Genomic DNA, 14,592 nt, shown 5'->3' with positions numbered 1-14,592 from the left:
ACAAACAGAAAAGTCTGGGGAAATCTGGAAGCATTGCAACCCATGTGAGAAGTGTAGATTTTGCAGAATTTATTTAAGAATAACTTAAAAACTTCAATTTTATTTTATTTTTGGAGATTTTGCAAAAAACAAAAGCAAAACAAAAACACCCCAAAAGTTCAATAACTTTGGGCAAAAATAAAAAAAAACCTCAATAACTCCCCCCCCCCCCAAAAAAAAATACACCTGGAGAGCCATTGCTGCTCAGTGTAGACAATACCGAACTAGGTGGACCAAGAATTGTAGAGCTGGAAGGGAGCCCGAGGGTCATCTAGTCCAACCCCCTGCAATGCAGGAATCAAATCTGAACCAGGATTCAGTATAAAACAGCTTCTTATGCTCAAGGGGTAACGCACGCACCTCTCCAAAAAACAACAACAAGGGACGGCAGCTAAGCAAGAGAATCACCGCACTGACAGCGCTTGGCTCGTGGACTCCGGGCCAAGTGCCGCTCGTCCCTCGCTCTCGAGCACGGAAACTTCGGGCGTGCTGCTGGTTGTCCACGCTTGCGCGCTCCCGCAGCGGAGAGGACTCTGGGAGACCGAGTAGCTCGGCGTCAGTGGGGGAGGGGGAGCGTCCCAGGCAATCCTCACGCTGTGCGCCCTTGGAGGAAGAAGGTCAGTCTGGGGTGCTGCGCTGCGCGCTCCGTTGCAGCAGGGGGGAATCCTTTGCCTTTGCTGCATCTTCCCTCTGAGTTACAATTTGGGGTTGGAAGAGTAGGAACTATGGATTCCGCCCCATTGCAATGGTCTGTGGCTGCTTGGTGCAAATGTGGGGCGATCAAGCCCAAGTGGTGGATTTGCTTCGTTTATGGGAGACAGAGATTCCCTACTTTGCAGGTGCATCGGGGCACCTTGCTGCATTGGGCACGCTGCCCTCGCTTGCAGGAAGCACCCGATCATCGCGGAGGTTGTGCCGCCGGCTAGACTCAGCCGGTCTCCGCCCATTGCCCGGCCTGTTTATTATTAGCCCATCTAAAGGCCGAGAGTTACAGTTCTGCCGCCGCCGGGATACAGTTTCTCTCTCTCCCGAATACTGACTGTTTCCTTACTGGGTGCTACATTGTTTTAGACTCCAGATCGGGCACCGGCAAACTCGGCCCTCCAGATGTTTTGGAACCACAACTCCCACCATCCCTGACCACTGGTCCCGTTAGCTAGGGATGATGGGAGTTGTAGTCCTAAAACATCTGGAGGGTCGAGTTTGCCTATGCCTGTTCTAGATGCTGGTGGAGGCTCGGAGCCCCCCAACAACGGCAGGGCAGGTGGATGTTCAACAGGCGCAGCAGGGTGTGGAAGGGGTTAACTCCCCCCCCCAACTTGTTTCATGGCCCTTTCTGGTGGTTCACCTAATGCCAGCTGTTTTGCTGAGGTCCTTGCACCTGTTTGCTGGTTCTGACCCAGAAAAGCGCTTAGAATCATAGAATTGTAGCGTTGGAAGGGACCCCAAGGGTCATCTAGTCCAACCCCCGGCAATGCAGGATTCTCAGCTAAAGCATCCATGACAAGATGACCAACGAACCTCTGCTTAAAAACCTCCAAGGAAGGAGAGTTCACAACCTCCAGAGGGTGTCCCTTCCACAGCTCTTGTTGTCAGAAAGTTTTTCCTGATGTTTAGTCAGAATCTCCTTTAACACAGAATAGTCATGCTTGTCACCTTCGTATATTTTAAATGTGACTGCAGGGATTCTAGACTGCAAGAAGAAGAATGGTCAACCCACCCAGAATGAATTAAGGAGATAGCTCAGTCTGTAGAGCATGAAATCTCAAGGATTGTGGGTTCGAGTTCCACATTGGGCAAAAGGTTCATGCATTGCAGGGGGTTAGATTAGATGACCCTCTGGGTCTCTTCCAACTCCGATTATTAGCTCCTTTCTTGCTGTGTGGCGGTCCCCTCTGGTGCCTTTCCCCTGACATAAAATTTTAATTTAAAATACAGTGGTACCTCGGGTTAAGTACTTAATTCGTTCTGGAGGTCTGTTCTTAACCTGAAACTGTTCTTAACCCGAAGCACCACTTTAGCTAATGGGGCCTCCTGCTGCTGCTGGAGCATGATTTCTGTTCTCCTCCTGAAGCAAAGTTCTTAACCCGAGGTACTATTTCTGGGTTAGCGGAGTCTGTAACCTGAAGCATATGTAACCTGAAGCATATGTAACCCAAGGTACCACTGTAGATGGATGTGTCCTTTTTTACACTCGTATTTCACCTGCAGATTTATGAACCGTAGTCAGGGGTAGATAAGCTACTGTTGTTTCATGACCTTCACTTCCCCTGTGGTGGGACTCATTCATTGGTTCCGGTTCATTCCCACCCACCTTCTTCCAAGGACATTGAAGCAGAGCTCTCGCCTCAACAAATCTGTGTTCTGCTGTGTCAAAGTGTTGTGTTGGGAAGGTCACTTTCCCTAACATGGTAAGATCTGTCTTACAATGGAACTGACTGCAAAGAGGTAATGGTGGAGTCTCCCTTCCTGGAGGTCTTGAAGCAGAGGCTAGGAAGCCCTCCCAATTGAACTAAGCAGGCCACCAGGCACCCTCCAATTCACTGATTTAGGCATCACCAAAGGGAATGGCATGGTAGGGATGCAACACTTACCTGACCTCTCTCTGGCTGCATCACTGCTGCATACCTGGACAGAAAGGGGGAGAGGAGAGGAGCAGCGATGGTGGCAAGATCAGTGCAGTGCAAATGCACCGGTGGAGCCAAGCCAATGCTCCTGCTGCCATGTTTGCACTGCACTGGCCTTGTTGACATGCCATGGTGATACTTGGTAGTTCTTAAATTTGCAAGTAAAATCCAAGTGTAAAACAGGTATATGAAAACATTTCAGGGCATGGAATGTGTACCTTTTTATCCTGTTGCCCTCCCCCCCCCCCTTCAGCCTCCTCTGCACAACATCACCTCCAATAGAGGAGAAGCATTAAGATAAGGACGTATTGCTGTAAAAGAACCACGAGACCTTGGGAAGTGGAACTGCGTGCCCCTAGCAAACAAACAGGTGAGATGAAAGCCAGAGGAAGGAGAGAGGTAATTTTTGTTCTGAGTTACCTTCTGCTGCCCCTTGCAAGAAGATGGGTCTGTAGCCCCAAAGCTTGCCTCTTGTGCGACTGTGCATGCAATACCCCAATGCATGCTAAATAAGGGTATGTTTACAGTGCATTTAGACCTGGGAAATCTTGCATTGGTTTTCCTGATTATAAGGCTAGCACTTCTGTCCCATTTGCTAATATATCATTCATGGTACCTGTCGCATTCTGGAACTGTGGCCTTTGGATCAACATACTGGCAGGTCACATTAAATTTCATTCGCAAATAGGCGTGGCATGACACAACAACAAATGTCATTGGGCAGCGTGACTACTCCCCCACTCTTTCCACACATACATGTTTCTGTTCTGCTATGGTTCCCCCATGAAAACAGTGGGGGAGAAATGCATGCTGGTATTCTGCCCCACATTTCATCACTTTATGCCTGAGATTTTCTGGGCTAGTGGGGGTTGCAAGCATCTTTTTTTCCCTGGAAGCAATTAACACAGAAATGGGTGCTAACACCCATAAATTAAAGACATTATGTTCCACTCCGAAAGCGTTTTTTTACTTTGTGCGAAAGCTCAGATATAATGTCCTTAATAAGTTTTGATGAATGAATTAGGCATTGCAGCCTCCATTTTTAATAGCCATGAAATCCTTCACCATCAGCTCAGCTGAAAATATTTGAAAATTGCATTTTCATCTTTATGTTCCAGAATGAGTACGGACTGGCTTGGCTACGGTTACGCAGCACTGGTTGCTTCAGGAGGAGTAATTGGCTATGCAAAAGCAGGTATAGTATTAAGAAGTCAGACCCTTTTTCTGTTTTCTCCTTCCTTCATTCAGTATTATGACATGGATATTTGTGCTTCGTAGCCTTTGCTGGTACAATAATTTTTAGTACGCACTTAGTATATGGCAATAAAGGCATGTGGTCCTCATTGTGCCAAACATTCAGGAATAGCTATCAGCAATATAGCAATGCCTGCATTTTGGAATATAACATGCTGCAGTTTGCTTTCTTCCATGATTCGTAGTCCACATTGCTTTGTTGCGGGAGCAAATAAATAAATCACAAAACTCAGAACTCACTTCATCCCCATTATCACCAAATGTTGAGAGATTCAGGGCAGACAAAATCATTTATTGACACAGCACATTAAAATCATTATTTCAATTATTATTTTAAAAGCAGCATGAGCATGTCATCTATTTTTTAATTGTACTTTAAAAAATTAAGCATGTGTTTTCTTCCCTGGGACCATCTGGTTAACGGTTCGTTAGAGTTTTTCCAAATAAGGTTAACTATGGACTCAGCACCCACAAGATGTAATGTCCTTTCATTGTCTTTTCTCAAAAAGAAATACTGGTTTGTAGATTTAATAATGGAACTCGCTTCCCAGAGAACCTCATTAGGCCGCCTCTGTTCTTCCTTGTCGACAAATTATTTTTCTGGCCCAGGAGCCTTTCAGGGGCTAGATGAGTTTTAATTGCTGTTGGCTAGCTTGTCTGGAAAAGGGGCCTGTTGCTACTTGAGCCACTTTAATTTATTATGCGCTGTTTTTATTCTCTTTTAGGATTCCAGTTTTAACGGTAGCATTATTTTGTCTTGTGACATGCAGTGAAGTACAAAAGTCAGACAAAAACTGAAGGGCCAGCCCCTGTTCATTTGCATTTGTGCCCTCCCTCACTTTAGTAAGCCTTTCAATGCTAAAGAAATCCAAGGGAGTTTTGCTGCTAAGGCCGATACTACTCATTGGCCTTCCACAACCCTCTTGTACTTTTACTCTAGGTAGCGTTCCTTCTCTCGCTGCTGGTCTCTTGTTTGGTGGTTTAGCAGGCGTGGGTGCTTACCAGCAGTCTCAGGATCCCAAGAATGTTTGGCTTTCTCTGAGTAAGTATTTTATTTAGATTTATTTGACCAAAACAACAACAACATCCCACCCAATGTGATTCCTCCTTCTGCAATCTCTTCCTTCCCAAATCATAAACTCAAGGTCAGCCATTGTCGCTTGCAAAGTTCCCATTTGCTGCAAAGGAAATGGGATGTGGCATGCCCAGCAAGCCTCCCCCAATGTACCACTGCTGCCTGATGTCCTTTCTCCATTTTTATAATAGTGGCAGCCTACATTCAGATTCTAGCAATGAAACACAACGTGGAACCAGAAACTGCAGAATTTGGGGGTTTGATGTAAGGAATTATAAAGTTCCTTATGCAGGCTCGGGCTGTGGTCTAAACGTGACCATGTCTTATGGCATGCGTAGGCAAACTAAGGCCCAGGGGCCAGATCTGGTCCAATCGCCTTCTCAATCTGGCCTGCAGACGGTCCGGGAATCAGAGTGTTTTTACATGAGTAGAATGTGTCCTTTTATTTAAAATGCATCTCTTGGTTATTTGTGGGGCCTGCCTGGTGTTTTTACATGAGTAGAATGTGTGCTTTTATTTTAAATGCATCTTTAGGTTATTTGTGGGACATATGAATTCGTTCTTTAAAAAAAAAATAGTTCGGCACCCCACAAGGTCTGATGGACAGTGGACTGGCCCCTGCTGAAAAAGTTTGCTGACCCCTGTCTTATGGTATCAAGTGATTCCTAGGTTGGCAGTCCCAACCTCTTTTAAAGTGTCCTGCAGAGGGCTGGCTACCCCTGGATCCAGGCAGAAGTCCAAGGGGTGGACAGTGGAAAGGGGATTTGTCAGGTTCTGTGACACCCATGAGGCAGGGCTGGGAGAAGAGGAGTAGTCCAGGTGGTCAGAGGGAGGAGGAGAGCAGGCAGAGAAAGAGTTGTGCCATCTCCAAGGACAAAGAGGGGCTTAAAGTGGCAGCAGCAGCTGGAGCTGCTGTGCAGAAGTTGCCAGTTGCTTACATGCACTACATCAGATGAGGGGGATTAACTAAGCTGGAAGGGGCGGCGTCATGCTGTTGCTCCAACGGTCCAGGTTGCAGCACAAGTCTGAAGAGGGAGGTGCCCAGCTAGCTATTTAGCAGGAGCAGTGCATATAATGACTGCACTTTAGGAGCTGATGTAATAGTTGCCAATAAAGAACTAAACTTTCCAACGCTTGTCTTCACTGGAGCTGGGTGTGCTCAGAGGACACCCCTTGTCTTAAGGCACAGGACGTAACAATTTGGCAGAGGCTAGAAAGGTCTAGGTCTGCATGGGGGAAGCACCTGGGAACCTTATGCATCCAGCCTTCAGCTCCACTGAACAAAATGCAGGATGTAAATGTAACACTTGAATGAAGCTTTGGCTTGCATTAAGCTTTACAGGTAATGTGGACTAATGTATCCTCCTCAATTCTTGTGATTTCCCCCCATTAGTTGCTTCTGGAACCTTAACCGGTGTGATGGGAATGAGGTTCTATAACTCCAGGAAATTCATGCCTGCAGGGTTAATTGCTGGTGCCAGGTACAAAATTCCATTTTCCTTCTCCATCTTTCCTGCCATGAACTATTATTTGGTTTAATGGAATGTGGGTACCTGTAAGATATAGTTAACACAGTCATAACATGGACTCCTCATTATCGTAAACTACAGTGAAACATTTAGATTATGGTACTGTGCTGTTTACTGAAATGTTGGTTTGTGTTTGAATTTAAACAGTCTGTTGATGGTGGGAAAACTTGGACTACAGCTGATGGAAAAGCCCCTCCAGCCATAAGCGTGCAACAGATAAAAAGCAAATAAAGTACCTGAAGACAGCTTTCAAGCCACATAAAAACAGCTGAAGTTTTTGACTTTTAAAAATATTGCTAGCATCTGGAGAAGATATTTAACTACAGAAGCAGACCAGCATATTATCTCTATTGGCTCCTTTTGCACAATTCTAAAGTGTCATAGCTACAAAATTACAGCTTCCACATCACACTTTTTAAATTAAAAAATGTACACATTTCTTCCCATAGCCCTGTGCACTTGAAGATTGTGAATGGGGAAAAAGTGGCAGTGATAACCACTGCTGCTGCTGTGTTATCTATCATAAATATTTCCTTAACTTGTATCATATTTCACTTCTCTGTCTTGAAAAACTGAAATTTTCGATGCTGCATAGAGGGACTTCTTAGTATAAATTTGTATCTGTTCTTACAGGGCTACTATCAAGGTGACTAATTTTGTTTAAGTGTCTACAAATAATATATATTTTAAAAATCAGGTGAAAGTTTGCTAAATCTGTTGAGTTTTGGTTTTTTTTAAAGATAGTAGTAAATAAACCATTTATCCAATAATAAAAAACAATTAGTTCTAAGTACCTTTCAGGGTGGAAGGCAGATTTTGTTTTGTGAGTCTCTGTGTGTATGGGTGTGTTTTACTTGCTGGCTGCCCTTGGTCAACAGTCCTAAATGGCTTCATTAATACATGACCCCTTGCTGCTGAAGTAGCAAGAGAGCTGCTTCTTCCTTTGTCTGATTCAGGCAATTTTAATCACACCATAAACACAAGCAGTCCAGAAATTAAGTTATCACAATGACACTTTCTAAGTTTTCAAAATTTCCTGCCGCAACTAACATCTCAACTTTGAAGTCATGCACCCCTGTTAGCATAGGAGCCAACTCCTAGGGGCTGTGGGGGCTTTGGCCCCCACAAAAAAAATATTTGAGGGAGACATTCCCCAAAGCTGATGGGCTTTGCCATTCACATGGTGTGTGTGCATTGTGTCATGTGATCAATAATGTCGGGTGGGGCTTACCTGGGCCCCCACAATATTTTATTCAAGTTGACACCCCTGCTGTACCATTTCCCAGAAACTAAGCATGAAATCACATGTTCTAAAGGACACTGCCACAATGCCCCCTCTCTCCATAACATCATTTACCCTGTGGGTTGAGGTCAATTTCATGTTTCCATCCTAGCCCTACCTAGGGGGAAAACATACATAAGAATTATGTCTAGGTACAAAACAGAACAGTTCATTACAGGGGTGGAACAGGTTCTCTGTAAATGTATAGCTTCAGCCTAAAGTTAAGACTCTTGTGTGTGTGTGTTCTAATGGAAGACTATTATAGTCTTGTGTATCTGAGAAGTTAACTTTATTATAAAAGAAAATGATTTTCAGCTGAAAACACCCCAGTCAGAAAGGCAAGTTCCTTGCTTTTTACTAACATACAAACCTGTAGATGGATACCTACAATATAGCATTTCAATGAAACTGTGTAAACCTGGAGAGACTGAAACCCCACTTAACACGAGGGAACTAGTACAGTATTAGTCTGATGTTCCTGCAACTCTGCATAGGAACATAATATTGCCTGCATAGCAGCAGCTTAGGTAAACTACTGAATTAATATAATAACGTGCCCCTTTTTGCTACTAGTTAATTCAAGGTTTTCATGTTAAAACACACTTAACACATCAGTAAACTATTCAAATTATGAAAATGTGTTCAAGTGAGTTATAGCTTAAATCCTAATTCAAGCCTCAAATCAACCAATAAATACTCTACAACAGAACTGTACATTAAAAAACACATAAAAATACATGTTAGCCTGCAAATAACTCTAACATTTTACAAGTTAAAAATATACAATGCAATACATGCTACTTTTTAAACTTTGGATTGTCAGGTTTAATACATTACATGTCATAACATTTAGCAGTTAAAGCAGCAGACCTTATATATCTCTCCACAGTTTGTATCTCTGTTGCCTAGTATATTAGCAAATCTACTAAAAACAGAAATATACTGAAATAGCACATAGGTTTGGGGCCACTGTGTACTTTATGGCATCCAAAAGGGGAAAAGGAGGTCATAAATGTGTCCCTGGCCAGAGAATGCAGCTAACTCTATGCTACAAGTATGAGGTTTCAACGATAAACACGCTTCAGGAACCGGTAGGAAATTCTATAGTTTTCAGCTTTGGTTACCAGGCGAAGGCACTACAGTAAGTAGGACTAACTAAAATTTCTGATTCAACAAAATTAGTGAAGAGTAAGAAAAACCCCACAAAAACCCACAGTGGCCTAGACGTCCTGCGGACAATTTGTGACAAAACACCAGAACTCTGGTTCCATAAAGGTGGGGATAAAAGTTGCCTGCAGAGCACAAAGATTAAAGGTCTTCAGTCAGTAATTACAATTAAAATACCCATCTGTTTCCTGGCTTGGCAATTATGCTAAACCTACTGGGTAAAAAACCAGGCTTCAACACCATCCACAGGTTGTATTTCTCAAGCACAAGATTAAACTTGCAGATGATCTCCAAGAAAACTTTCGCCTCCATCCAGGGGCTCCTTAGGGTTCCAGTGCTCCTGTTCACACATCCTTTGTGCAATGAAAGGCTTCTTTCATTGCAGTGTAATGCAAAGGTAACAACCACCACGTACTTGTATCCAGTACACATTTGCACATAACTGTCTGGGGATTAGGGCAAAAATGCTGTACAGATGAATCTCTTCCCTACTCACTTGTAAGTCAGACCCAGAGACAAGCTGTATACATTGGTCACTAGTTAAATAGTTTACAAGGTTTACAGCCTTCACAATACTTCTGCAGGATCCACATGCAAGGAGGGGTCCCATGCTTGCATAATACAACATGAAATGGGCTCTTGGGGATGTGTCACCTTTGTAAAACACTTATTTTAGTGGGCTCGCTGACTACGGATGGCCGCGGTGGGAAATCTGTGGCCCTCTAGATGTTGTTGGCCACGAAGATGGAAGTTGCGAGTCCAGCAACATCTCAAAGGCTGCAGGTTTCTCACCCCTGACGTATGGATTCACTCTCTGCAAACAAAAAGGTAGTTAAGGACATAGAGCAACCCAAAACAAAGTCAAATGGCTGTGGTTTAGTTCTGGACCCTTTGAGGCTAGCTAGACAATGCAATAGAAGATTATTCTCCAGCAATCATTATGACTTTCATTGTTCAAATCTGATTTTATCTGTAAATGTTCTGGAAGCAACATCCGTTTGAAAGTCACCCTTTACCCTACATTTTGCACATCTGCTGTTCTCCGCATAGAAATGACTCACAGTTTCTCAATGGTAAACATGTGCATTTGCTTTTTTTATGTCATTTAAAAACATTTTTAAAAGGAAACATCAAAGGGATCCAATAAAAACTTACCTAGAAAGAGTTGAAATACTCATTAGTTTTGGCAATATACTTTATAGAATACTTTGTAATGTAAACAAAATTAAACAACAACAACAACAACCCTACCTTAGAGACACTATTTTGAAGAACGCTTTCTAAGTAAAATGTATTTATTATTATTTTTTCCCCCTAGAGGTAATAAAATACAGGCTCTCGGTTCTTTCCAGAATTGATATTCTATTAGTAGAAACGTGCTTTAAAGCGTCCCGGAAGTAAATGAAGGGAAGTGTATAACAGTCACAGTAAAGCATCCATAGTGGGAGCAAGCCCTCCTATCGATGCCCACCATATTTGGCCACCCAGTCGGTCCTTCCATGGATGGGTTGCACTGGAGGCGGGCGAGTTAAAATGTTCATGCCTTTCGCTGCTGGGTTGTATGTCGGCCCGGGTAACTGAGAACGAGCAGCTTTCGTTTTCCAAGCATATTCTGCATATTCTGAATAAAAAAACACAAAAGTCAATATAAGCCAGAATCTAGTGGGTCAAACTTTACTTCTCTCTCTGTTAAACAGAGGAATTGGTTTTTTATTTTAATAAGTTTATAGTACACGATACTGAATATTACTATTCACACAAAAGGGGGGAAATATACTCTAGCTGTAACAGCACACATTGGCAACGAGCAGAGAAGGGAAAGAAAGGTGTTTATTTTCACTTTTTGCTGATGTAATGGCATATATGTCGCTACCAAAGCCACACAACTAATCACCTATGCCAAAACCACAGAGTTCTACAGCAGTACAAGGACAGACAACAAAGCAGCCTCAAGGTAAGCTATTTCATCCTTGGATAGTTTGGCTGGCTGTATCAGTGTTAGAAACTCAGATATATATAAGCTAGGTGCCAAATGGCTCCTTAAACCAGGGTTACAGTTGCCAAAACAGAATGCCTAGTTGCCCTTTTGGAGGCAGACAGCTTGAAAGTCACATTTTTCAATACAACTTTTTGGTTCCTGAAATTCATTTAATTGTGCAGATAAAATATAATGGATAGAATTCTATAGGATGTGTTGCTAGTGTGTGAAAACAGTCAAGATTCAAGGATCCCCAGGCATGCACCTCCAGATGGCGGAGACATAAGGCACCATCCTGGCACCCAGGCATCTTCACTTGGTTGCAAGTGGCACCTGGCAAATTTCAAACACTGGCCTGTATCGTAACTGCTACCAATGGGAATGTCTCTGGACCTTGTCATCCAGCAACACCTTAAATTATAGAACATATTTACTTTTTGCTATCACTCACAAGCACCTAAATACCTATGAACCTATAAAACACATCTCTATAAAGAGCATGAATAAACATACACAACTCATTCAAATGCTATGGAAACAAACCTTTAATAGCATCAACTTACTAAATATTGCCATATACAAGTTTTTAAACTGTCATATTACCCCACCCGCCTTATTAAACAAGCATATACCTGTCCACACAACCAAAACATATAAATGCAGATATAGGATTCATTTCTAAGCTAACTTTAAATCGTGTTTCAAACATACCAACTGGACTAACAAAAGCACTTCTCAAAATCTCAATGAGTGCTTTCTTCACTGTGGCTATTAAACTTGTTTTCCTTAGCTTCTCCATTCTTTACTCTTTCCAAGAAGTTTGATCTATTCAAGTCCAACTGCATTCAATTGAGATTACTTCCCAGTGAGTGTGTATGGGAATAATGCCTAACCTTTCCCGCCTAAAGAAGTTCAGCACTGCATGAAATAAAATAAAAACTAGATGCACAGCCCTAGGCAACCCTCATTTATATCAGACAGGAGAGGTGATATTGCTGAGAATGGTACCCAACCATGGAGCAAGGTAAACAATCACTGGACCTCCCTAAACCAAAGCCTCCCAGAAGATAGAGAACTCCAGACTGAATTCACTTGCACTGCAGAGAAATGCCGCCCTGTTCTTCTGAATATCACCCACACAGACCAGCATAATAATGAGAATAATAATTTATTATTTATACCCCGCCCATCTGGCTGGGTTTCCCCAGCTACTCTGGGCAGCTTCCAACAAAATATTAAAATACAATGGTCCTTAGATATTAAAAGTTTCCCTAAACAGGGCTGCCTTCAGATGTCTTTCAGCTTGAGGTAGGTAAGCATTGCTTTGTTTGCTTATTCATTAAGAAGTGCAAACATTGGCATTCAACTCCAAAAGATTAGAAAAGTCTCAGTTTGTCATTCTCTGACATTTCCAATCCATCATCCCACATACTACTGGCAGGGACTCCAGGGATAGGAGAGAAAAGCGATGTTGCCAGAGACATGCTCAGATTCAGCAAGTGCCTTTGAAGTTTTATTATAATCAGTGCTTCCCCCCCAGGGGGGAACTCGCAGTACCGGCACCTCTTTTTGTTGTTGTTAAAAAGTGTGGCACTTACTGTAACAACTTCATGGTGTGGACCGACACCTATCTTTCTAGAAAAAAGCACTGATTATAATCAAGTGGTATACAAATCTTGTGAAAGAATAAAGTAAGTTCTGTGGCAATTTGCACTCATCACTTGTGGCGCTGAAAGACAACTGCACATAGGAGCCATGAGGGGATGTCCCTTTGCCCCCCCTAAAATATTTGCGGGGCCCAGGCCCCCCCCCCAAGTTGATGGGCATTGCCATTCAAATGGTGTGTGTTGAATCTTTTGTCTTTTGTCAATTATGCAGGGAGGGGCTTACCCAGGCCATTCAATATCATTTTCAAGTTGGCACCCGTGCAACTGCATATAATGAAGGTGATCCACTCTGCACATTTCAGCCAGCATTTGCCAGGAGATTCAAACCCATAAACTTTTATCAATAGGGTATGCTGGATACACGGCTTTATTCATGCTCCTCATTACATCACCATCAGTTCAAAACAATTTATTTATCACACAGCTTCCTAATTTTACCTTTCTTTGTGTCACAGATAGTAGGAAGCTCTGAGAGGCAAAATAAATGAAGTGATAGAAAGGTGAGAACATGACAAGAAAAATAAACACGTTTGCTGTACAAAGTGGGAGGAGAAAGCTAGAATACAATAGAATAGTTAAGTCTTTCCCTCTGGGTGTTACAGAAAAAGATCTCCAGCTTTTTCCTGACAGAGTTTCTGTTCAATTAATAGCTGCACAATGGGCAGAAATTCAGGGCGCCATGTTTTCCATACCATGATGATTTAATGGGGAAACTGTAGCTGTTGGTATTTCTGAACACCAGGGAGCCATTATAGAACTGATCTCTCTTTCAGGGGGGAAAAAGCTGGTGGGCAGGAGGGAAACCAGCAACCCTAGTTATGGGGCAAGGATTCCCGCTGGTAACTGCATTCCTAAAGGTTGCGGAATCAAGGAATAGTTTTCTCCAACAATCAACCAACAACTTCTAGTCCATGTATGTAAATGACTAGAGACAAATCCATTATGTGGAGACAGTTAAAAGGTGACTAGATATGGCACTAGCCAGACAGCACGTTTTGTGGAATAAGGGCTACAGAAATCGATGTGCCTCACACACTAGATCTGTAGTGAGTTGGGATACCCATCTCTCACTCTACCTTTGATGTTTGTGGTTTTAAATGGTGTTTTTTTCCTTGTTGCAACTATCAAGGCCCAAGCAGAATAAGGAAGTGGGACCTTTTCACCCACTATGGCAGTACCTAAGTTTCCTACCTCAAGACTGCTCTGCCCACACCCTGGGTCCGCTTTCTCTCTCTAAAAAGCCACTTCCACAGCCCTTATATCCAGGTGGAGATAACGAGCCACCTGCAAACAGTGAGTCAGTAAAACACACACAGTTCTAGATCACCTTCCGAAACATGGGAGCGCCAAGTATTCCCAGCTTACTCCTTTGTAAACTTAAGCCCTTGTCAAAATAAAAATACACCGGCATCATGAATGTAATTCTGAAGAGTATAACATAAAATGTGTGTCCCGTATCTATAGAATATTCATTACTTTAAAAAGGTATAGTGGCCAAGCGGTCCTGGAAGGTGAAGTAACAGGTTGCCAACTGTTCAATTCACCTCTATAGGTTGTGATTTGATCAACGGCAATTGGCAAAGGATGCATTTTATCTCCACACCATGAAAAGTTTTACCTGCCAATTCCCTGCATTTCACCCTGCTTTTAAAAATCAACAGCTACAGGGTCCGGCTGAAGACTTGGCAACCCCAGGGTGAAGTTTCATTTAGTCTTAAGTGCTGTAGTCTGCACATCTATTACTGGGCACTTAATCAAGGAACTTCGTGAACTTCTGATTCTTGCTTTTATGGTGCTTTAAAAAATACTCTCCAATTAATCAATGGTTCTTTGGCAAAGGAGTTTCAGGTATGTATGACTTATCACAGATCATAAAGTAATACATTATTAGCCACACTTTAATATGGAGCCAAATCTTTAACTGCTGTACAAAAAAACAAACACCCTATAACGTTTTTAAACAAAAAGCCAATG

General features: G+C 42.7%; 2 protein-coding genes across 9 annotated transcripts in view; one reads left to right on the top strand and one right to left on the bottom strand.

The window, feature by feature from the left end:
- The first annotated feature begins 527 nt into the window (after positions 1 to 527).
- On the top strand, positions 528 to 7,317 carry LOC310681636 (transmembrane protein 14C-like). 2 transcript variants are annotated; one of them, XM_083449723.1, is made up of 6 exons: positions 528 to 656; positions 2,920 to 3,036; positions 3,785 to 3,861; positions 4,861 to 4,962; positions 6,389 to 6,476; positions 6,672 to 7,317. In XM_083449723.1, the coding sequence occupies exons 3-6, from the start codon at positions 3,786 to 3,788 to the stop codon at positions 6,727 to 6,729; spliced, it is 324 nt and encodes a 107-aa protein (XP_083305849.1). In that variant the 5' UTR covers positions 528 to 656; positions 2,920 to 3,036; position 3,785; the 3' UTR covers positions 6,730 to 7,317. The 2 variants fall into 2 exon arrangements, with proteins under 2 accessions (XP_083305849.1, XP_083305850.1); XM_083449724.1 differs by having other exon boundaries at positions 577 to 667; positions 2,951 to 3,036.
- A 761-nt stretch (positions 7,318 to 8,078) lies between these two features.
- MAK (male germ cell associated kinase) overlaps positions 8,079 to 14,592 on the bottom strand; it is a 28,849-nt gene continuing 22,335 nt past the window's right edge. For 5 of the 7 annotated variants that reach the window (XM_083449468.1, XM_083449472.1, XM_083449465.1 and 2 more), the window contains one exon: positions 8,079 to 10,594. In XM_083449468.1, coding sequence (XP_083305594.1) covers positions 10,431 to 10,594 — 164 coding nt within the window. In that variant the 3' untranslated portion in view covers positions 8,079 to 10,430. Of the gene's footprint in view, positions 10,595 to 13,809; positions 13,903 to 14,592 lie in introns of all 7 variants that reach the window. The other 2 variants (XM_083449469.1, XM_083449467.1) reach the window with 1 other exon arrangement.

This window comes from Podarcis tiliguerta (genome assembly GCF_965153285.1).
Source record: "Podarcis tiliguerta genome assembly, chromosome: 7".
NCBI lineage: Eukaryota > Metazoa > Chordata > Lepidosauria > Squamata > Lacertidae > Podarcis > Podarcis tiliguerta.
The sequence above is the reverse complement of the archived record's forward strand: the minus strand, read 5'-3'. Positions and strand labels throughout refer to the sequence as shown.